At 38.1% G+C, this 25,403-nt stretch overlaps 1 protein-coding gene across 6 annotated transcripts in view; it reads right to left on the bottom strand.

The window, feature by feature from the left end:
• LOC108424856 (myosin phosphatase Rho interacting protein) overlaps positions 1-25,403 on the bottom strand; it is a 48,504-nt gene that overhangs the window by 14,996 nt on the left and 8,105 nt on the right. For all 6 annotated transcript variants that reach the window (XM_017693117.2, XM_017693115.2, XM_017693114.2 and 3 more), the window contains exons 2-15: positions 23,856-23,933; positions 22,539-22,604; positions 13,939-14,090; positions 13,733-13,817; positions 13,402-13,576; positions 12,020-12,479; positions 9,558-9,687; positions 8,215-8,322; positions 5,453-5,509; positions 4,629-4,697; positions 4,378-4,467; positions 3,626-3,735; positions 2,881-3,427; positions 1,513-1,650 (exon numbers count right to left, since the gene is read on the bottom strand). In XM_017693117.2, coding sequence (XP_017548606.1) covers positions 1,513-1,650; positions 2,881-3,427; positions 3,626-3,735; positions 4,378-4,467; positions 4,629-4,697; positions 5,453-5,509; positions 8,215-8,322; positions 9,558-9,687; positions 12,020-12,479; positions 13,402-13,576; positions 13,733-13,817; positions 13,939-14,090; positions 22,539-22,604; positions 23,856-23,933 — 2,265 coding nt within the window. The remainder of the gene's footprint in view (positions 1-1,512; positions 1,651-2,880; positions 3,428-3,625; positions 3,736-4,377; positions 4,468-4,628; positions 4,698-5,452; positions 5,510-8,214; positions 8,323-9,557; positions 9,688-12,019; positions 12,480-13,401; positions 13,577-13,732; positions 13,818-13,938; positions 14,091-22,538; positions 22,605-23,855; positions 23,934-25,403) is intronic.

Genomic DNA, 25,403 nt, shown 5'->3' with positions numbered 1-25,403 from the left:
TGTAATATTTGATAAGCCATTACTTCTGAACCATTAATGCTACATGTATGAAATATTTAAGGTGTATTCTTCCCTTCCATATGTACTCACCTACCAAATTACAGAACATACAGAAATGCATATTTTACCACTGCAATGCTTTGAAGTAACTCTTCAACTTTAGCCCTCATTCCCCACAATGAAGAATCTGTCAAACATTTGTTTAGTATTAATTAACATTAATACTTACATTTTTGGAAACTAGATACTGGCATTAAATAATAATATTATTGGTACTGGATATCATACTAATGTTTGTGTATTTGGAAGGCAATTTTATGTTTGTATAGAATGTAATAAGCCTGCAATTTGTATTTGTCTATATTCATTCTTCCTAGTAGTATATTTTGTCAGAATTGACCAATAGGCATTTGAAATATAAGAACAAAATTTTTTATTATTTAGGAAAGGATATAGTAAATAAAAAATATCAAAATCCAGATGATTAAATATATGTGCTTGAATGGAAAAAAAAAACTTTTTTCACAGATTTTTAGTAAGCCATAGAATGACAAATCTTCTTGTCTTAGAATGCATCTCCTTGTCTTCTGTCTTAGTAGTTTAGTAAATGCACCTTAAACTAAAGAACATGAAAATAACTTGAAATACGTTAACTAAGTTAAAAAGTTATGACATCTGTTAGCTTGCATTTTTTATGTTGCACTGATAGAAAGGCAAGACACTAACACTATGCCCAGTTTTTAAAGTGTTCACACATCAAATATATCTAATGGGCACAATGACACTACTTCCTGAAATAAAGAAGAAAATTTGAGACAGTTGTGATTTCACATGGATTGGCCCTCAACAAGCACTTTACATGTCATCATTTACATGTATTTGTGGCAGAGGCATTTTATAACACACAGCACAATTTAGATATCAAACTTCCTTACACCTTTAAAAGAATGTTGGAAGTAAACGGGAAAAAAACTAAGCTCTGGCCTTGGCTGATTAAGCTAAATTGGGTTTTTTAGGTCTTAGGTGTATTTTGTTGTAGAATCTCCTTGGTTTAACACTGTCATACATCTAACTCATCTTCAAAAGTAGTGGAAGCTGATAGGTAGAAAAATATCAAACATTACCAGAATCATTCTTTACGGAATCTTTCAGCAATTATGAGCACGAATGTATCTGGAGGACACACTAAAGGCCACAATATACTACTACCATTTTGAGGCAATGTAATGAATAATGTAGCATGCATCAAATTAAATTAAAATTGTCATTACATCTAAAACAAGAGAAGTTGTAAAGGCAGAAGCAAAAAAGGAGAAAGAATTGGTTCATTTTCATGCAAGAGACTCTGAACATGCAAGGCATTTTTTGCAGCTTTGTAATTGTGATGATAAAGATGGAGGTTTGTTTTTTTCAAACTGATACATGCAAAGTTTGTTTAATGGAAAAAAATGGCACTCAAACCCTACATAAAACCCTTACGAAGATCTTAAAATGCCTAACATATGGCCTTACCGGTGAGATGTACCCAGCGCGGATCTGCTGCTCTCGATCTAGAGCAGCTTTGAGCTGGTCCTCTAAATCCAACTTGTGTTGGTTTGAATCTGCTAGATGATGATAACAAGTCTCTAATTCTGCTTTCAAGTCTTCTACCTGCAAATGTAAAAAACAGAAAAGACAAAAAAGTCACTGCAAGTGCTTAGACTTAAGTTGTTATAGAATGTAACTCAAACTAGGCTAGTTTTTATTTTCAGATTTTCCTAAGGCACCCGAGTATTTGATTGGATTTTGATTCGGGGTAGCTGGCACGTCTTCACGTGATTTTTTTTCCTCATATTGATTAGTTAAGTCACATCTGTAGGTCTTCTATGGTTCACTACATAATACCTAAACTAAAATCTAAATTGAAAAAGAAAAAAAACAAAAACAAATAAATTTTAATATATTTTCATGTGCTTTACGTCAAATTGAATACAATCTAGCCCTGGGGTCTTAAATTATCAAACAAACAGGAGACAGCTTCATACACACTTACCATTTATGCTTATTATTTCCTTCTCACAAATAACACCTGTTTTTTGTGTCAGACACTGTGACTAAATACTCCAACAGCCCAAGCTATATAAAATCAATATAGGCCGATAGCAAAAAATGTTAAAAGCAAAAACAGAGGGTTGCATGCAAGAGGAACCAATCAAAAAAAAAAAAATAAAAATCAATAAAGATAAATGCTGCATAAACACTACGCTGAGCAGCTTTGGTTGTATGGCTGTATTTAGCTATAACTTCAGTTAACCGATAGTTAAATCAGGATTCATTCAAATAAAAATTTTAAAAATTAAATGGAATTATCAAATTAATCCACTAAAAATAATAAGTCCAGTATAATAACAGTCCTGCATGTTTATATGATTTAACTGAAAACTAGGATATATATTTTACACTATGTATTTATACTATTACTACTACTACTATTACTAATAATTATTATTATTATTGTTACTATTACTACTGTTATTACTGCTAGGAGTAGCAGTTATGGTTTGTGATGACAAAATAAGTTTTAATAAACAGTCATTAAGATGTGTTTAATTTAGTGATATAGTTAAAATTTATAACAATAAATAAATAAATAGGGGGACACTATCTCCCTACATTTTTTCAACCAGTCTTCTTTGCAGAAGACCTTCAGGCTAAGGGCATTTAGGTAATCGGAGTTTGAGACAGTTCATTTTTCCATCAGAAATTTCTGGTAAAAATAAATACATTAATAATAAACTAATTTAATGTATGAAATTAAAACATCCCATTATAATAATTGCAAGGCATCTTAGATTCACTTTCATCTTAGATTTCCTCAATCGTAATAAAACAGAAACACACCCCCTTTTTGTAGCTTTCTAGTAGCTTTTCAAGTTCAGCTGTCTCTCTGGTCTGCAGTGATGTGGACAGGGGCACCCTCCTCTCTTCCCTGATGGGAGTCTTCTCCACCTGCTGCCAGCGCTGCTCAATCTCATCCTCCACTTTTTGTTGGCGGTCCGGGGATGGTGGAGACACAGTCCCCAGACCCACACTTACACTATCCAAGTCCATCTTGCTATTGTCAGCAGCAGGATCAAGAGATGAGCTCCCAGTCACACTCTCATACCGTCTCCGTCTCTCCTCCCTCCTCTTACTGCGTTCAGGGTCGGCTAGCTGAGCCTGAAGAGCGTCGGCCTCATGAATTCGTTGCTGGGCCAGGGCCTGGGCTATGGGGCGAAACTCAGCCCAGTCAAATGTTTTGGAGCGACCTTCACGCCGTCTATCTCGTGCACGACTTTTCTTGGGCTCCCGCTCCACCGAGGAGGTCTCCGAGGATGGGGAGTCCTGAGTGATGTCGGGCCGAGCAAGACTCTCAAAAGGACCACAAGAAACATGGTCATCCGTCAGGCTGTCCAACACACACACACACACACACACACACACACACACACACACACACACACACATATAATATATACACATAGACTTTAGTTTCAGGAAATTGGTTACTCTACTGAGTTACAACTAAGTGGAAAAGAAATCAAATGAAATCCATCTTTGGCAGAACAGATCCCAGTCAGCAAATTGATCAGAAAATAATACGGACCTAGCAACATCTGGGGCAGTGGAGGGTCGAACATTTTTCATGACAGCCTGAATCCAGTTACGTCGTATTCCTGCTGTCATGGCAGAGAGGGTGTGCACTCCTTCCTGGGTCTGAAGAGGAATGACAATAATAAGAATTTATATAGTGCCGTGTATGAATGTCTCACTGATAAAGCTGGAAATACTGGAAATGTCTAAAACTTGTGTTTTCATATCAGATCTCATTGACATGAGATCCCAATCCCAAACACAAGAATAAATAAAAACCCAATCAGAACTACGTGTAATGTTTTATTTTTTAAATGATGTCTGTGTAATAATTCTGTACACAGCTTGAACAGCTTAGAAATTGAATTAAGCTTCACTTTGTGGTTTCCAGAGGTAAAACGGGCATGGGCAACATGAAGAAAAAAAAAAAAAACACTGGTTTCTCTCTTGTAGAAATACCTATTCACCTCCAGCAGCAGTGCTTCAGTAGTCTCCAGAGTAATATTTTCTGGTTTAGAAACTAGGAGAACCTCCTGATTTATTCTGAAGATTGGAGGAACTTTAAAAAAACTACAGTTTTGAGATGGGTTGGGACAGGCAGCTTGATTATTTTCGCTGCTAGCTAGTGAAGGCAGATGCGAATCCGACATAAAACACAAGTTTTAGACTGATATTCTCCTTTAAGTATGTCTAAGCCCAACAGTCACAAAAGTCAACAATAGTCCGGAGCTTTATCCTTAAAAAAGCAATATAAGACAAACTTACATGAATTTGGAAGCCATAGTTTCGCTGGGCTTGATATTCCGTTACGTTATAGCATGTACTGAGGTCAATTTCTCCATCGAGATCAGATGCCTGTTAGTAGAAAAGATGTCACTTAGAACTGTAAACCACAAATGAAGGAAAAGCATATTCAATGTGATGGCATACACACAAATGGCAGTGCAAGACAAGAGACGATGGTCAATCACTTACAGTAAAAAGGCTGTACAGAAAGCTGTATAGAAAAAAAATACCTCTTCGGCAATTGAATCCTTGTAATATCGCAGACTGTGGTCTGTCAGTACAAACCAATACTTCTTCCACTGGGAAGAAAGAAAAAAAAAAGCTGATAAACATTTACTGAATTGACATCCAGTTGTTGTTTACACTCAGCCTGCTTACGGAGAATGTCTCTATTCGAGGTCTGCACAGGCTTTTCAAGACATTTAGCACTCGTTTAGAGATCATAGAAAAGAGCAGAGGGACCATAACCTTTCAACTTTCACCCATTGAAGCATGGCTATCAAAGTCTAACTGTGCCCTTTCAAAGCCCTTTGAGAATGACGCATTTCATGCATTTGAGGAGGCAACTTTGAAGAATGCACATCCAGGGAAAGACAAATTTTCACAACAAGAAATTAAAGCCTTTACGTCCAAAATACATTTGTTAATACACAGATAAGCCCTGCACTAGCACTAGATGAACAGGCCCAAGTACCAGGACATGGACATTTCATAGGTTTGGTAAGAGCTGAAAACTGTCACAGATAAACTAATCATATTATATCCAATCTCATGAGTAGAAACTTTGTCAAATCTCAGGCAATGTAATAATTACTATGGATGTATTTGTGTATTATGTATACAGGGAAAAAGAACAAAATAAAGAAGAATTAAAAGAAGGAATAAAGGAAAGAACAAACTGCTCTTTTTTTTAAAAAAAAAGGATTCTCAGGTACTTCAGTAGTCTACTAAAAAAGTAAACTTAAGGCTAAAAGCCCCAGACTTATTTAATAATCATTAAATAGTTTACTAATCTAGGTAACCTGGGAACAAAATGCTTTGAATGGTGACCTACCTGCCCTTGTTCATCAAGTTTCACCATCCAACCTTTCTTGAAGTTCAGCAAATCCGGCTGTAAGCAGAAAACAAAAGGGTCATCAAGCACATCAACACCACTATGAAGAGTGATCCAGGCAGTCTTTTAGTGAGGTCACACAATACAACATGCAGAAATGCAGAACAAGTTGAACAAACACCTGGTGAACCTTCTACTGCATACATCTGCACTCTGCATGTTTATTCAACATTTACTTACTGGTGTAGATATCTGAAAGAAAACCTCAGTAAAAAGAGCCCTCCACAGGTTCAGACTTTTCAACAAAGACAACACTGACCGGCACAAACTGTTCCCCTTAATTCCTTTATATCCTTGCCCAATAGAATAAAGGCATTTTGAGACCTGTGAACAGCTTCAAAGTCAAAAGATTTTAACCATGATGGCAAAAGGGCACAAAAACACACCACATGCTTCTAATTCTCAGTATCTTTACTCCATAGTCTGTTTGTTGAGTGTGAATAACCTTTCAAGTGATCCACACAGTGGACATAAAACTCACAACAGGCATTTGTGCACTGTGCCCAGAAATGCAGGGTGTTGATAGCTTAAGACAGAACATATTAGGGCTGTCAGTAATAATTGTTTTTATTGATTAATATCAATACTTAAGCAAGTGCTTTGAAAGTCATTTTAATAGCACTTTGAGAATTGGAGAAATATTAGAGAAACGTTGCTTTAAGCAAGTCATTTCCATGTAGAAATCTTCGCTTTAATGTAGAATGTTTAAACACATGAATCTTCACTTTTTAAATAGGCTGAATATCACTGCTGAGATAATGGTAATTTCTGCTAGCCTTTCCTTAGGGATTTTAATGTTAGCATCAAGCTAGCACATGGTTTTAACTACTTACAACAGCTCTGCTTAAACATGGACATTTGCAATATTGAAATGCTTCAAAAGACAATCAAGTGGAATTTTTCAATTTGTGAGAGGCAGTTTTCTAATGGATGCTTCAGCAAAGCCTAACCGTCGTTTGTCATTTACTTGGCCTCGTCATTTCCTGTCCAGCATATCCACAGCACCATCTTAATGGCTGATTATTAGCTCAAATGAAGGAAGCTTAATGAGCCTTCACTTAAAAGGGTGAGGGGTCGAGCAAACACCAGCATCAACTTCAGCAGCAAAAATCATTGCGACCTGACGCACTTAAATTTTATATTGTTATACTTACTATTTTATTAGCTTATATTAAAGCTGTTTACAAGCTACAGCAATAAACTACTTTAAAATGCATTTTAAAATAATAACATTTAATTCGCAGGGCTTTAAGTTACAAACTACTCAACCTGCTACACATGACTGCCTGAACTTCATTGCTTTTCTCTGCTAGCTGGCTTGTTAGCATGCTAAAGGCTACACGGCTAACAACAACAAAGGTACTACAGAACTACGGTTCTGCTCCAAGTTTATAGCCAGACAAAGCAATTACTCACACGTTATGTTCATTATGCTCAAACTTCTCAAAAAAAGTTTTGTAGTGCATAGTTTGCACGGCTAGCAGATTACATTACAGATGCTAACCTGCCAAGAGCAAGTGTGTTCCATTTGAATAATCTGCTCCTCACCATACCCTCTTCCCCTTCTGCCCCGAGTGGCCACTTTTCTAACATAGGTGTGACATACATCCAACTGGTGAGCCAAAGTGGATGAGGGCAAATAAAAAAAATTTAAACAGGGCCTAAGGGAATTTAGGTGCATTCATAATATCCTGCTGGTGTGGGTTTCCTCCCTTTCAGTGATGCTCTCAAGTATGATTTGTGTGCAGACAGCGCCACCTTTAAGTTTGCTAAACACTGCTTCATTAAGACCTGTGGATATCATGTATAGCACAACTGTTTCATTGGAAATGCCAATTTAATCATTTTTTTTTAAACTGAGAAATCGATTTTAGCCAAGACAGCCCTAGAACAGAGACACAAACACATACACAGATGGACACGTACAGACACACCACCAAAGCACTTGAATCACCACTCATATGCAATTAAACAAACATACACCCACATCCACTCATGACTAAGAACACTCAGACAGAGCAAAAGAGAAAAGACATGAAGGCGAACAGAAGGGATTGGAATGTGTGGCTGAATGCAGGGAGGATATAGAGATGACCTGGGTAGGAGAAGGGAGTATGCTACACCCAGCAGCACACACGGGAGGATTAGGACGTCTGTGTTCTCACAACAACAAAAAAGATGCCACAAAGAAACAAGATGGCAACCAGGATTAGTCTCAGTAGAGATACCAGCAAAATTCCCACCAGAAATCATTATACAAATGCTGAGCATTTACACAGGTTTCTCATAGAAAATGAAAGCTTAATGAATAACTGAGAAGGGAAGCACAAACTGTTTAAAGCCACTTCTAAACAAATAACAGCTTATAGATGCATGTCAGCATCTAAACAATGAACACTGATCTGATGTAACAACAGTAGTGCTAAACCTCAAACCCTGTCATTCGCTCTAAACTGAGTCACTCTGTTCCTCAACAACTGAAGTGTTCCAAAACAGCAGCCCATTTTTTCCTAGAAAACATGCCTTGGTAACAGAGGTCTCTGTGACCTTCGAACCTCGGAGAACAACAGAGTCATTGTGACTGCTTTCTTTCCGAATCCATTCACTTCACACCCTTAGTACACAATGTTCAGTGATGTCAGCGTTCCCCTCTCAAAGACCAGGCTAATTTTCTGAGTCCCAGTGAGGGGGGAAATACTCACTGTCATGACAGACTCTGTTGTCCTGCGGTCCAGTGACTTAGCTCTTCTGAGTGGTGGCAGGGTGGTATGGTGGAAGTCCATACTTTGTGCTGGGTCAAGCTTCTGCTCCTACAGTAACACAGAAACATACAGACATTACGAAAAAAGACATGACTGAGATCAGAAATTATTCTTTAGTTACTGATGAATCTATAGGTAATTTTACTGACATTGATTTATGTGATTAATTTGTGTAACCCAAAAAAAAAAAACTACCAAAGCTAACTTGACATGGTAAGTTTTAGTCATATTTTAAAAAGAACCAATTTATAGGCTGTTTAAGTGCAATTTATTATTAACTACCAAACCACCAAACCATATCAAGAACTACCAAACTATACAGTACCAGTCAAAGGAGTTTTCCTTTATTTTACTATTTTCTACATTTTAGAATACAAGACATAAAACTGAAATAATACAAGCCTACAGCAGTTCAGCCAACCCATTTATAGTAGTGCGACGATAGTCCACACTGCAAAATAGAGGAAGCTAACCAGCTTTACATTTCTTACAGGCACAGTAACAAAACAGCTAGTTTATTTACGGGTTAAAGAGGGGCTAAAATGTTCCTACATAAAATCACACAACTGGACTTTTGACAAGAATGTGGGGCTTTTAAGGTACATAGCCCTGATCGTTGCTAGATGATCCTTAGCAGTGCAATAGTCTTAAAGCAGAAAAACAAAAACAATGTCTAACATCTCTCTTCTAAGCTTTTCTTAGGGCTGCACTTTTAAATGTTATTTCACATTTTTGAACGCTCCAAACCACCTACACTTTTACCAAATGCCCCATTTTCAGGGAAAGGTTAAAAACCTAAACACCACATGGAAGATATTAACACAAACAAATGTAAGAACAAGAGCCTTTATCAAAATCTCTCTCTTTTTCATTGTTCTGGGTAAACACTAACCTTGCAGTGAACCAGACTAAGTGGAAACAAAAGACAGGCATTTCAGAAGATTTGTGGCTAAACTTTCAGCGGCCCAGTGCACTTTTTCATCTGGTTTTCGTGTATATTTTTGTGTAACAAACAGTCACATCCAGTATCTAAACAAATGTTTATGTTGAATGTTGCTCACTATAGCCCAAATACTTAGGTTTATGATAAGCCCTTTGGTAACTCAACAACTTGATTTATAACAAAGAGAGATTTTGTCCAAAAACAGACTACAGAATGTGAAAATAATAATGGAAAAATCAAAGCCAGGACGGAGCGGACTATCACAGTGCACACACTCAGAATGGTGGTAGCAGAACAGGCCTAGCAACCGCCCACAGTGATGTTACCAGTTGTTTTCTACCTGTCTGTGGAAGCGTCTCATTTCGCTGCGGCCCTGTCGGGTCTCACTGCGGCCCGTCTCCTCCACCTCCATCCTCTCCGAGTTCTCCAACTCCAGGGCCTCTAGCTTTTCAATCACATTTGAACGGCCACTGCAAGCAAAACTAACAGAATTAAAAACCTGCCATTTTTCCAAGAGACAAGCATTAGAATTTACAACCATTTGTCACTGTGTTTTGCACACTGTGAAATTAGACCTCTCCATTTAACCCACCCATGCAGTGAAACACCCACATATACACACACTAGGGGGCAGTGAGCACACTTGCCCGGAGCAGTGGGCAGCCCTATTCACAGCACCCGGGGCACAATTGGGGGTTAGGTGTCTTGTGCAAGGGCACTTCAGTCATGGACGGTCAGCCAAGGGGATCGAACAAGCAACCTTCCGGTCACAGGGCTGGTTCTCTAACCTCCAGCCCACGATTGCCCATATTCGTTCAGATCGGATTCCATGCAATCAACTGAATCTGATTAGTTATGAGATGCAAACAACAATAAAAAAAGCAAGCCACAAAAAAAACTGTGCAAAAGTCAGAGACCACCCTTAACTACTTTCCAGTCCAAACGGTCATTAGGTTATTCGAAAGTAAAGGAGAAAACATAACTTAACAGAACATTATTAATAGAACATTATTGACAGAACATTGAACACAAGGCTTCAACAACTACATTTTTTGTTTATTATTTAATATGTTCACACTTTGCCTTAATTACAGTGTCCAATCTTTTCAGAAGACTTGCTTTCAATTTTTCAAAGAAATACAAAGGGATGTTTTTCCACACCTCCAAAGTTCAGTCTTAAGTTGGTTGCATTTTCTGTTTCTCACAATCCAATTAATCCCACATTCAGTGATGTTGAGATCTGGACTCTGGGGTGGTCAGTCCATTGTTCTATGATCACCAGCAGCTTCTTTGTTTGATTTGCAATATTTTTCTTTTTTATTTATTTTCCTCAGTAACAACTTTTTGACAGCTATTTATCTTTTAAGACTTGTAGCACTGAATTGGTTTCTCATAGTGGAAGGATGGACAAAAACACCTGTGGATTTCAGATATGCGGTAATAATGGAGCTTTATTTTCTCCTCTCTCTCAAAGATGAAAGCTTTAAGTACTGTTTACCTGATGGTGACAGTTCTGGTGGCCTACCAGGTCTTGTATGGTTGCTGTTAGGGGTACTCTTTTTCTCTACACCTTTAAAAAAAACTCCAGTTTTGTTTTTGACTTATTTTCCTTTGACTTTACCCTTCCTTGTGCAAGTGGCTTATGTCTAATCTCCCCAGAAATACATCCTGAAAAATAAATAACTTGCACTTAATTGCTGCCTTAACTGAAAACTGAAAAGTGGTCTCTGACTTTTGCACAGTACTGTAAATCCTGCATTCCTATCAAATTTCCTGTTATGAGGAACCAAAATATATTTAGTTACACAGAACTGTGGACTGGTCTGCTATTGCTGTAAACACTCAGTGCTGTTCAATCTCATTGTATGTCATCATTGCCATTTCTACAGTTAAGCATCACACTTCATCTAAACAACTACAGAGTAGTTACAAATAAACCTGAAAACCGATAACATTTCACATTTTTTTTACAAAGCTTCCAAAAAATGCAGATGCTAACTTTCGTCTAAAAAAACAGTTTTCTCTCCTAAGTCTTAAAGAAAGGAATTTGGTTCAGAAAGCAGCATGTGGAAAAATTAAATTGCTCGTTTTGAATTTTGACCTTATTTGGGGAATGGAGAGTGGTGTTCATCCTCCTTAAAAGGAAACAAGAGAGCTAGTCAGTGAGGTATTTATGTCACATGACTGCTCTCAGCCTCATTGGCTGCTGGGTACAGAGTGGCACAGTTCCCATAAACCCAAATTAAACAAAATGGAAGCCGTCTCTACACTGGACAAGTTCTGAGTTATTTAACTCTCTTGCTTCGCTGAGTAACTGTCATGAGAGAGGGAACAGGAATGTTCTTGGTGTCCTAACGAAAAGAGAAGCATGTCAGCATCTTTATTTGAAATACTCTTCTACAAGGCTTTTGACCTCTGAGCTGTGGGAGAGGAGAATCCCAGAAAGAAGGCCTCTAGACGAGAGCACAAGAACTGTTTATTGGAAAAGTGTTTACTTCTAACATAAGCAATGAAGAAACTGGGAACTTAGGGTGGGGAACTACTTGCTTGTACTGACCCTTATTCCATGGCAAAAGCATGCACAACTAGCCTTTTCTGCAACTAGACCATACGTGTTTCTCTGGCCTAATAAGGTAAGTGTGGCTTTATCTCCTCTGTTGGTACCCTCACACATCTCCTAGGTCTGCCTGCAGTGTGTAGAAGGGGCTGGAGAAGGAGCAGGACAGGCCCAGAATGCGGTATGCCTTTAAAAGGAAAAGTAGCTGCAGGCGCTGAAGTGAAAGGAGCATTGGCTGAGCTCACCTCCTCTCTGGGCTGAAGAGAGGCTCTCTGCTCTGCCTCTCGGGGCTCCGGAGGCGGCTGCGTTTCTCAGCCTTGCGAGCCTCCCCTTCGAGCCGGCGTGAGTAAGGGGGGTCATGGAGGCCCCGGAGCGCACGGCCCAGGGGCTCTGTTGGGTGGCTTTCGGTGCTGGTAACAGTACTACCACTGGCATCTGAGTCCAGGGAGCTCATAGAGCCGCTGATGTGTGAGCCATTGGACAGCAGGCTGCTGCCTGAGGGGAAGGGGTCACTGGGCGCGGGGGAGAGGCAGCGAGGGATCCCTCCGAACTCCGCACTGTGGCGGCTGGATGAGCTGCCTGTGGGGGACAAGAGGTCTTGGGGTGGCTGGGAGATAGACGGTGGAAAGGAGAACCCGCTCCGGTCCACCTCGTCTCCATTCACCGAGCCCTGGTCTGAACCTCGGCTCACTGATGCTTCCTCAGCTAAGAGGGGATGGGAAAGAAAGCGAGAGAGCGAGAGCGAGAGCGAGAGCGAGAGCGAGAGCGAGAGAGAGAGAGAGAGAGATTAAACACTTTGAATGACTGCAGCTTTCTAATTCTTTAACTCCTTAAAAAGTCACTCACTCTCACAACAGCATGGCATGTATTAATTTCACAGTAGTTAGTTTTAAGATTAATAACTACACAGAGTTTAAATCGGGCATTATCTACAAAAAGTCACTGTGGCTGCAGGTTTTCATTCCGGCTACACTGGAGCTCACCTGATTCCATATGCATAAAACGCTGGTCCACATCATTAAGCAAATGATTAGTTGGTTATATGATAACCTACAGCTACACAAGCCATTTGCGGATAAGACAGGGCTTTCCTGAAACTCACGCTATTTGGGCCAAATGAACATATGAAACACATCTGTAGCACATTTCCAGAACTTTCCATTAGCCAAAGCGGGATGTAATATTATTTGTTCTTTTATGGCTCAAATTTGCACTTTGAATTCATAAATGAAAAATCAATCACCTATTTAAATAACATTAATTAAATAAAGTGCTACCTCAAAAGTAAGAGGAAACTGCCCGTTTTGCATCATACATAATTAAGATACAACATTTTAGGATAGAATTGAAATACAGTACATTATTTACGTTACACAATTACAAAACTGACAGCCCAAATGAAAAACAAATTGCCAATTGCATATTTTAGCTACCAATTCCAATTCTGGTAATATTAGAGGATCCCTAATATTTTGTGTTTAGTTTAAATTATACTTCGTCCCAAAAACATTACTGGAAACATTGGCATTTGTGCCCATGCCACTGAATGTGACTGCATAACTGAATTATTTAAATAGTCAAACAGTGTTACAGTCAATAACTTTCTATTCTAAAAGGTTTTCCATACCTGCAGTGGGCAATTGTGATCCTTGTGGCACTATTTCTGAGGAGGACCACACCTGTGACACATCCGCTTCTCTGTTGTGCAGCTCCTCCTGCCATATGATAGAGCTAGAGTCTGGAACCTTCTCTGCCTCTGGGATGCCTGAACCAGTCACAGCTACCTTAGCTGGACCAGGCTCCTGAAAGAAATATAAATTTACCATAGCATGCTGGTAAATAGCTATGTTTGTGATCCATTACTGAAATCATAAATAACAGATCTGCAGTTAAGTGCCAAGTAAAGCATATGGTGAGCAACTGTAGTTCTAACTGAGCTAAATGCCCAAATAAATTACCTGAGAAGTTGTTGGCTCCACCTTGCGCTTCTTCTTTTGATTCTGCTTGTTGGTCCTCGGATAAACTACTAGCTGTTCACTCCACCTGTTAGAAGACAAACAAGTCTCCTACAAAACAGCTCCATGCAGGTTCTATATTCTTGCATTCCAGCCAAGGTTGGTGAAAATAAAAGCCAGCATGTAGTGGGATATCAACAGACACATACCCATTGATAATTTCTTTGTTATCTCCCCGTATGTAGTACTCCTGATCAGGCGTAATGATACACAATGCATTCTTCTGGCCGGTTTTAGGTTCAGCATCAATCACATCTGTGCACAGGTTCATGTTGACAGTTCCTTGTGGTAATGTGCTTGGCTGTGAGGGAAACCAGATGGAAATTTGCTTTCAGTAAATCCAAAAGGTCCATTTCAAAAAGGAAACATCAGTATAGCAGTAAAATAACAGTATTTACAGTTCAGTCAGACAAAACCAAACTGTTACTATCAATAGATTTCATTGCTGTAATGAATTGGTTATACAGGGAGGAAAACCAAGAATCCAGACACCTTTGTTTTTGTTCCGTAATATACTCCCAGTGCCTGCATCCCCTTCAAATTTACACATGTAACATCTTTCGACTTATTTATAAATCATATTTCTAAAAATGAATGAAAAACGTGTATTAATAAGCACAAATAAAGAAAAAACAAAACTGATAAGGGAAAAATATAAAGATCAATAACATTAGGATTTTGCTGTAAAGTTCTTGTTGGCAGTTACAGATTTGAGAAGTCTGTGGTAAGAAGCAATTAGCTTAGAATTGTGGATCAGTTTTGGCCCATTCCTCTTGGCAAACCATCTTCAGTTCACCAAGATAAATAGGATCCCTCTGTTGGACTCTGTTGAAAATGTCAAAGTCATCTATGCATTTCTAATGGGATTCCAGTCAAAAAATGGCCTAGGCAGTGCAAGCCCATCCTCCTTTTTTAAAAATAAGTTTTGAGTTATTGAGGTTGTGTTCCATTTGACCATTAACCATTTCTTGGCCAATAAAATGTAATTCTTCTCCAATATCTCCTGGCTCATTGCTACATTCATGTTTTCTTTCATGATGAGTAATGCCCCAATACCATCTGCAGAGATGCGGTCCCATATCCTGTTGCCCCCACCACTGCACTTCACTGTGAATACAGTGTTCTTGGGATCATAAATGCAACCCTTCTTTCTCCAGAAATGATGAACTGAATTATTTCCAAAGTGTTCTATTTTTGTTTCATCTGACACAAGTACCCTGCTCCAAAACAGCTCTGGTTTGTCTGAATGCTTGTGTGTAAATTCAGACACACATGTCGATGCTTTGTTTGTAGCAGAAGTGTAAAACCTTCCCAAACCATAGCAATGTCTTTCACAATGACACCAGGTGAAATATACACATTTTTGTTTTTGCAGCATTAATATGTAGAACTTCACTGATATATTTATTTTAACCTTTACATACAAGTTTGAATAGCAATCCCCCAATGATTCTGTTTATTAAATATATTTTTGTTTATGCTCATAAGTACATACCTTTTTGTTCATATACAAGTACAAAATCAAAAACATTCTATGTGTAGATTCCAAGCGCATACATGCACTGGAAGTATGTTAAATAATATAAATACACTTGCTTCCACTCACTGTATGCGACTGCAATTCTTTCAATGTAATCAATGTGAATATTATGAAAAAGTGGCATAAAAAAATTTAGGCTGTCGATAATCAAATATACACACTAAATCTTTGCACCAGCTCTGCATCAATAACACTCAGGAATGTACGATTTCAAACACTCAAGAAGACTCAAAGTATTTTACTCATGGCGACTTCACTGAAAGGCCTGGCTTATCTGTTTGTAGTGTAAGGTCATTACATGGTTATCAAAAAAATTGCTATGGCAACTAGGGAAATTTTCAACGGAGGCAGCAGCCAAAAGAAGCAAATCCTCTGCTTCTTCTGCAAGCGGTGAGCGTAGGTAATGTAATTATATTATTATCAATCATCAAGGTCAAAGCTCTATATCACAACTGCACTGCCCATCAAAAGTTGGAATCACTGTCATCTGAAAATTTTCAGAGCAATGTTTAATTTTGAATTCTTTTTCATTAACGATAGAAAAACAGCTGCAGATGTTTTGTTGACACAACAGTTATTATTTAACACTTCAGGCTCAAAGGGTCTTTCTTGAATTTGGGCTTCGAATTTGCCAGAAAACACCTGAAAAGTCTGACAGTTAAACAGCTTTCTGTTCATTAACAAATTCCTATGATTACTTTTTCTTGTAAGGAAGCAACGTAACAAATTAGTTTACATTCTTGTAATCACATTTGTTATTGACTTAATAAAAATTGTTACTTGTGTTAATCAGATCTGAGAAAAAAGGCACTATAGGCAACACCTTTAAGTCATAAGCTTTCCCTGTACAGATTATCCATGCCTATGCTTGCAAGCACGAGAAGCAGAGTAAACTCAACCTATCAAACCATCTAATCTTGCTAATATAAAACTTGGGGATAAAAGTCCCTGTCCTGAAGATGAGAGACCTAACCTTACAGACAGACCACACTCATTTTTCATTCAGCAACAGGTCTGTAAGCTTTATAGTGTATTCATAAAGATTTCATTTTTAGACAGCTGTTTTTGGACCCTCTCTAGGCGCCAGTTTCCGGGTTTTCAGTCAGCACCAGCCATTCATGAATTTATTCAACATAACTAGTTGGGTCTTGTTTAAAGGCAGGACGCATGATAAGCTTTTTAAATTATGTTTACTGTGATTGCTTCTTTCTAAATAAATAACTGAAGAGGACTATGGAGTTTTCCCTTTGTACAGTGTGTAAAGACTTGGGTTTTATAGAGTAACTTGGATTTTATAGAGTAACTTGGATTTTATAGAGTAACTTGGATGTAAAGTAATAATTATGGAAATTACTTTTTGCAAGAAGTCATCCGTTTCCCCATTACAGGTTGAGAGAAGTCAATAATCATTTGTATTGGGTTACGGTTTTTGGAGAACTACCCCAACCATGGTCGTCAAAGGATAATATAGCACAGGCATATTCAATTTCAAGTACATGTGTCTGACCAAAGGTTCATGATTTACAACTGTCATTGTTTGCTCTAACCACATCCACCACCAGTTGTGTGTGATAGAGATAGCAGATTTCCTTCAAATTTAGTATTTCAAAGCTGAAATTGCCTCTGCTGCCCCTTACATTTCAGCGGATAATCAAAATCAGAAGAATAAGAAGCAGAAGAAGAACTAACAGTGTTCCAGAACTTGGATCAGAACGTGTAAAGTAAATCTTCATCACATGGAGCATAAATCTGTTAACTCTTTCCAAAGAAGGAGAGACATCACAACACAGTGAAGAACTCTCAGCTAGGTCCCACAAACGGCACACTGGCCTGCACCAGTACATCAACACTGGGCCTTTCTTTGCCTCAGATTCATCGTGGACCATCTCGCAATTTCTGCCTGAGCTGTTATCAGACATTCTGCGGCCTCTAGATGTAAAACAGGTGCTGTCTTTTCCTGGCTCCTTTTATGGCCATTTTAAGTGATCCTGCTTTATTAAAAGCTGCCAGCAAACCTCAGGGACTGCCAAATATGGCAATTACAGTGTGTCACAGTTACAAACTGCAGCACTGTTTCTGTTTCACTACACAGAGTGAGCTTCTGGGGGAAAAATCTGGGTAATGAGACACCAGCAGTAGAAGAGACACAAGAGTGTATAATAAAGAAAACCACGTCACTATGCACAAAGCTCCAAGAACACAGAACGGTGGAGGTGAGAGATGTCGTATTATCAAATTTCATGAGAGATACTGTGCTCTATGAAGCATTTGACGCTCACAGGCAAACCTACAGTGCTGTATTAAATGTAATGCATGTATGACAAAGTTCAAATCTTTAAGCAGCTTTTAGATTAGAGAAGTAATTATGAGGCTATGAATGCATTTATGGCAGTGGAAGAAAGAAGGAACAAATAATTTGCAGAAGTAAGAAAAAAATGTTAGTGTGAACAGGCTAAAGCATAGCTATACTGTCAGAATAAGAAATGTCTGATTTTGGCAACAACACAAAGAGAGTAAGTCTGCCAAGTCTGCCATTCATACGTTTTACATTATCTCGAGGCAGATTCCAAAACACGGGATCAAATACCGTATCCTTCCATTGTCTCAGACGCTTTTTTTACTAGGTGATTATTTTTAGAAGTGTTATTATGGATAAAGAAAACATTCACTGACACAAACTCTGGGAAAAACAATATACAGCTGTGCAAAAGTCAGAGACCACCCATTTATTTAATTTCCCAAAAAACAGGCATTCGGTGCTAGTTATTGTCAGCATCAGGGGAAAAAGGTTGAAAATGTGTGTGACAAAAAATATACACAGAAGCTTCAACAAGTAAACATAACTTTTTTTCCCAATATACTATGTGTCCACCTACAGCTTCCATTGTTTCTGAAAGACTTGCTTTCAGTTTTTCAAAGAAAAATGCAAGAATATTTCTCCACTCCACTACTTGCAAAGTTCAATCTTAGAAGTTGGCAGCATTTTCTGCTACTCGTGATACAAGTGGTCACAATACACATTCAGTGATACTGAGGTTTGGACTCTGGGATGGACAGTCCATTGTTTTGAGAACACCAGCAGCTCCTTGTTTGATTTCCAAATTTTCTTCTTTTGTGTCAGTTTCCTTTTCTCAGTAATGGTTCTTGACAAATACACATCTTTTCAACCACAGTGTTGAGTTATCTCTCAATGTAAAGACAAACAGAAAAATCAGTGGGTTATTAAATAAATAAATAAATAAATAAATAGTGTTCTGTGACTTCTGCACTGTACTCTATGTATAAGACCACTGTTCTGACTTGCTGCCCTGTATTGTTTTGCCACATTCAAAAAGATACATGTAAACGTGTTTTTTTTTTTTTCTTGACATCACAAAAAACTAAAAATTCAAAGCAGGCACTTTTCCCATTTGTGAACTGTATGGTCTGGGGTTTAAACCCACTTCTTCCCCTTTAATCCCTTAAATTGCCAGGACTCACCCAATGCACCCAAACTTTCAAACTGTTATAACTTAAAAATAACTCAGCCCGTTTCCACTGTAGTCCTTTTAGTTACAGAACAACCCTTAAAATGTAATAAGCCCTGGATTTTAATGGGTCTACCATCTCACCTCAATGAATAACATCAATGAAGAACATCATCTTTTACTCATCTTACTTACTGGTTAACTTAAAAATGTAGGAAATTAACCTATTCAGCAAAAAAGGCCCTAAAGAAACTCTATCTAAGAAAATCAGAAGTTTATTCAAAACTGTTTGGGTTTTACTACACAGGAAAATACTTAGGCATGTCAGAAACCACAAAGCTTGGTAGACACATTTTATAGCAAATGTGCCCCGACTTGCTGTATACCCAACCAAAATGCACCAACTTTGGGGGGAAAAAAAGAAAAAAAAGCATTGTGTAAGCTTCACTACAAATCCTTCCCTCTAATACACCTCTGAAATATGTCATGGTAATAAAACAGCTGGCATTCAGTCCTTGCCAGTCCATCATTCTCAGAAGCAAATGAAGTGTTCTCGTTGACTCTGGAACATCTGTTACATCAGAGAGGAGTTTAAAACTAGCACAGTGCTGACCCTCTGCCCCTCTGTCTTCTCCAGATGATTTGATTTGGCCGTTCTAAACACAGGGTCTGGTTACAGAAATAGGTATTGTGGTAAGGCCCTCAGTGGAATGAAAATCTCAGAGCATATTTTACATTTCCATGTGGTTTTAGGGGGCTAATGTTCTCAGACGATGGCAACGTCACCAATAGCCCTCGTAGCAGTTTCACCAAATATGGGCATATTGGGGGAATGCTCCTCTGAGCCTAGACTCCACATTCAGAACATCTCTATCTAACAGCAAGAAAAGTCTGCATCAGGAGCTCGGACTGAAGCCTGTAAATGCATGTAATGTTTACAGCGTTCAGCTCTGATCCTGTTAGATGAATGGTTATCTTCTGCCAGGTTCTCCTAGCTATACTGACAAGTTATGGAAACAAATTAGGGATTAGAGGGATTAGCAAAATAAACCTGCTTTAAACCTTTTTTCAACCACATTCAGGCACAGTTAAAGCAAACTCAGTTAATATTTATTTGAACTATGAGGAAAAGTTGTTCAATGGGAAATCTCTAGGTAGTGCAAGTTTACTAATATGAATAAACACCTTTAACGAGATCCAGAGTTCAGAGTACATAACTCTGAATTTGTCAGACTTTTCACTAAATATGAATATCTCAGGATGACAATAAAAGAAATCTGTGACCATACTACTGAAAATATGGCTTTCAAAGTTCCATTTGTCTGCTGGAAAAAAAAAGACAAATATGCCCAGATGTTACCTGTTCTGAACTGATTCACCTGTGCTTTCGACCACTTGCAAAACAATTTTAAATGTTTTAATTATTCAAAAATACACTGACTTTACATGATGTTCAGTAAGGAACTCTGAACTCTGAAATGTTTAATTGAATTAAAATCAGAAATCTTTTTGCCACAGGACAATAAGGCAGCTGGTGTTCTTGTCAAATAAAGAAACTAACGTTACCTGTTCAGATGAGCTAACAAAGTTAATGGTAAAGCTAACTCAAGGTATTCAGGGCAACATTACATGCTGAAGAGAGCTAATAGTCTTGTACATTAAGTGCTTTCGCAAACTTGAGTAAAACAGTACAAATGATGGTGCATGTAAGAGCAAACAGACATTTATCTCACTTATTATTTCACTGCAATTGTGAGATCTATACAGTAAAGCTTAACTGTCAGCAGCTAACGTAAGAGAAGCCAACCTCTTTAAAGCAACTTTATGTGGGATTTGGAGAAAACTCTGGCAGAAACATGTAATTGCACACAAAGGGCATCGCTTGTGCTTCAGACCCGCACAAGCGGGGTCAAGAGTGCGCCAGAGGAGTATTTGAAAAGATCTCAATCAAAACTTGGTGAAGGACGTGTCCTCCGAAGAATGAAAGTGAATGATCTACTCATTATATCTTCATCAGTGTAACGCTGAGTTTGCATTTGAAACCTAAATATTGAGTCAGACCTTCTTTTCTGAGATTGTGTGTGACATTAACATGTAAAGACGTTTGATGTTGTCCAAAAAATTCCTGCCAAATCCAACTTTGGTACTTCTGACTTTTAAGTGATAATTTCAGGCTTTAAAGGGAGGAGTGGTATACTCCATATTTTAGTACGCTCTTTTTACTCCATACTCAGCATTGCTACTTCTTTCAGTAACAAATAATATGTGTTAACTAACTGATATGAACATAATCATTAATTATCATTAGATAGCATGTTAAATTAACTGCTAGCAAATGCGGTCATCTAGATAAAGATGGTCAATAGCTGGGGTAAGGTATGCTGGTTAAAGGGGATTCAAATGATTTTTCAAACTTTCTGTATAATTAAATGGTTAAGACATGAACAGTCAATCAGAGTAGATTAATGTGAAATGCTAGATTAATGAGAAACTTAAAGTCAGAACTGTTCAGTGATGGAGGCTCAAGGCTCAGTAGTTTCTCTAAAATGAACCATTTCACATCAGCTCACTCTCATCAATTTTTAATCATCGATTAAATGATGCAGAAATAAAAATAACAAAAAAGCCACTCTCCTTTAATAGTTTTGATATTGAACCGAGTGTGGTCTTTCACCTCCAAAACGTCTTCAAAATCTAAACAACATCCTCCAGTTGATCAGGATATCATGTTCCACAGTAACACTTTCATTGTCTCCTAGCCTAGTAATAATTCTATAATTACTGCCACCGCTGCTCTCACTGCTTACTTGTTTCTGAAGAATTCTGAAAAGCCTGTTTTTCAAATGGTCAATTTTTGCTCTTTTTTCAAAGTGAGCTCTAAAGAGTAACATAACCCTCAATTCATTTTTTAATTTCAGTGTGTGAGGCAGACGTTTCCCTGACCTAATTTCCAGGTTTTTCCTGAGGGCTCCCAGCACAGATGTAAAGCCTGTGAAGACAATAGGCCTGACAGAATTTTCAATGTTTTACAATTGAAGGAAAAGCTATAGTACTCTGAAGTGATGTCAGATGTCCTCACCAGCTGCTGAAGAGCTCTGCAGTTTCTCTTCCAAGCTATCTAAAAGATAACATGACATCAGCCAGGCAACGTCCGGCTCACTGCTATTTGCCTACTACTGCTACTATTCAAATAATGAATTGCCCTGCTATAAACTAACAGTTCTTCAGTTACTGATATGGATTCAAATTCAATATCAGTAGAGGTATACTGCTGGGGTCTGCAGGGACGCAACACTGGGGCCCCACGGCTCTCGATCTTCATGACAGGTCTGTGTGTGGGCCTCACTGTTTATATACAAACACTGTAATCTCTGAGCTGATCAGGCAGCTAATTTGGTCACCCATGTCACATTCCAGTGAGTCAAACAGGCTAAGCAAGGCTCTCATTAGCTCCAGCGCCCTCCCTGTGACGCTGCTATATTATACATCACTTCCTCTTTGCACCCCACACTCCTTCAGTCTGTATTTTAATGGGCTAGGAAGTAATAAAGGCAGCAATAAACAGTCTTTTATGTTTTGTTGTTCTTTTTTAACTGGGAAACAAATCATCAGTCATCGCACTCAACCTTTTACGAAAAAGATTAATGTGGCGAAAACATCTGGCCATGTCTGGTGATCAGAGAAATGTTTAACAGTACTTGTGCAAACTTTCAGAAACAGTAAAAATGCCCCCAGGACTTACCGATTCATCCAGAGCGAAGCGCAAGCAGCCATGTTCATAGAGGACAAAGAACCTCCGCTGCCATTTCTGCAATAAGAGACAGATCAGAAGAACAACTGTCTCTACAATTGTCAGAACAACTGTCTCAACTATTACAAAACACATGCATATACACGCAGGGATGGGCAACACAGTGATATTTGATTTTTCATTACTGCTTTTCTGCATATATCATGGACGTTATAACACCACCAAACAACTGCATCTTTCATTTCAAAGAAAGCATAATTAGTACCAGATTTAGCCATGTGCAGCACAATGTGCTGTGAGTTGTATTTCATTTTTTTTAATGTGGCACTACTGCATTTTTTTGACTGTACTAACATTTCAAAACAAAGAAAAATAAATGTAGTGATTTGTATCATATATTGTGAAAGTCTTCAAAACATCATGATATATTTTTACCACACTCCTAGTATAGTAAACATTGTGAAGCCGAATGTAACAATAAAAACTGCCTGCTCCATTCTCGCAGGTCTTCTGCTGTAACATTTTCCGCACTCAAAAATGTGTTGTTTAAATGATTAACTACTCTTTGAGTGCTTATTAAGGTTATACAGACTGATTTGTGTGAAATGTGTTACTATAGTTCATATTTTATCACTGAAAATACAGGCTTTCTCAGTACATCTGAGAAAAAAAGATTTGTGGAGCGCTAAATAATAGCTTATTTTTTAGCTCGAACTTATCACAGTTCAATAACAACATGACAATGAGAGGACTGTGACATGGCATCAGGAATCTTGCTTACAGATACAAAACATGTCTAACCTAATGTAGCTTTTTTGGTTGAAATGTCTGGACTATGCAATAAGCTGTAAACTAAAACAGATAAATGATGTTAAAATTATCTAATATACTCAAATAAGGAGCAGATCTAGTAGACAGTAGCAGCAGCTCTGCCTGCTACAGCTTCACATGCGACAGCACAGGGTTATTGCAGCTCAATGAAGCTTGCCTGATGCTACTTTAGAGGATAGAAAATGTGTTTTTGTGTGTGGCACTGTTAGCTTAAGCTTTTTTTTGATTCACTATCCACTATTATAATCAGTGTTTAGTCATCAGTTTAGGCACTGTTCCATGCCATTTTAGCTAATTCTTGGATATAAAAAAACAAATAATTTTACAATTTATTATTCAACTTAGTGTTTTAAATTGAGACTTAGGGTTACTTTGAAAATTTTTTCTACTATGAACTTTCAACATTTCAAAGTCAGTGTATGCACATAAGCAAAAAGGCAACACAGTCCATTTCATGCCTTGCATCCAAATATTTACCCGAGATCTATGCATTGGATTGTCAAAATCCGTTCCCTCTGGTGCCAAGCATAGCCACCCTCCATAGATAGGTTTGGCCTGTGAAGAACATGAAATGTTTAATCAGCAACAGTTTAGAAAGCAAATGTAAAAAGTATTACACTTAGGTACAATTCACTACATACAGGTGTTACAATAACAATAATCAGGGCATTTGTACCAGCCAACTTTCAGATTCCAGAACTATCTCTGGTAGTTGCTGAACTACCACCATCCCATTCTTTTCAGTTAGGATTAAATACAGTAGCATATCGGGGGGGGGGGGGGGGTGAATACCTAGTACTCAAGTATCCTTGATGTACAGCACTGAAATCAATAATACATTCTATAAAATATACATAAACATCACACCACTTAAGTACCATCATATTCCTGCCCTCAAAAGGAGCTGATCAGCACTTATCTAACATGGTGCTGCAAACACACACGCACACAGTATTTGACAGGGACCCATTTAAGCAATGCAGAAATCATACAGAGACGCACTGATATGACGTGCACATCAGCAACAAACGTAGTCTATTTTAATGAGTCAAACTGTATGTATGTAACCTATAGATATTCTTTATTCACTCTATCCCTTAAAGAGTTATGAAGAAAAGTGGCTACTTCTGCCATTTTTATTCTTGTCTACCTCCAATTTTTTAATGCTGCTGCTGTGTGAATTTCATATGTAAAAGAATCTACACATGAAAATACATGAATAGGAATATAAGTCACAAATCAGAGGATACGTTACTCTGATTATACACATTAATAATAAGTACTTAAGGATCAGGGCCGGGTTTCCCAAAAGCATAATAAGTGTTACCATCATCTTTACTGGAAGAATGAGCAATCCGTGTGATGCTTGCTCTACCATTTATAAATCATCTTGTACTAAAACGCTTCTGGCAACCTCAGTCCTGAATTCATGCACTTCATCCAACATAAAAGGATTTATATAGTGACAGAGATGTGTACACTGAAAAAAGTGGCATTTTTTTCTTTTGGTTCCTAGTACCAGGCTTGTCAGGTTCAAGTGGTTAACACATTCTAGAACGGTTTATTTCCATTTGTGACAAAAAAAAGTGTTTGAAGGAAAAATAGCAAACATCTTTATTCTACTATTAAAAGGTGGCATTCATCATTATACAGTTCTGACATTTCTTGTGTGTAAAACCCAAACCTACCAACACACATTATGCAGTTCAGTGAGTTTTCCCACTCACAGAAGAGAATCAAATAATAACTGCCATTGACATGTGCATATACACTCATCGAGAACAGTGCTTTTGATGTCACAGTGCTAAAATCACGCCCATTACTTTTTCTATATGGACCCCTGGGTGCAAAACTGCAGTTGTGCAGATTTATCACATGGCCGACATGTCCCTTAGGGACTATTCAGATGCTTTAACACTCAGCTCTAAATAAGCTTTAGAAGAACTCTAGAAAAACTTTAGGTTGAAGTATCACTGAAGGCATATGCAGCACTGCAGGACCAGACAAGTTCACATGGCTGCCAAA

The sequence above is a fragment of the Pygocentrus nattereri genome, chromosome 13, assembly GCF_015220715.1.
Source record: "Pygocentrus nattereri isolate fPygNat1 chromosome 13, fPygNat1.pri, whole genome shotgun sequence".
Taxonomy (NCBI): Eukaryota; Metazoa; Chordata; class Actinopteri; order Characiformes; family Serrasalmidae; genus Pygocentrus; species Pygocentrus nattereri.
The sequence above is the reverse complement of the archived record's forward strand: the minus strand, read 5'-3'. Positions and strand labels throughout refer to the sequence as shown.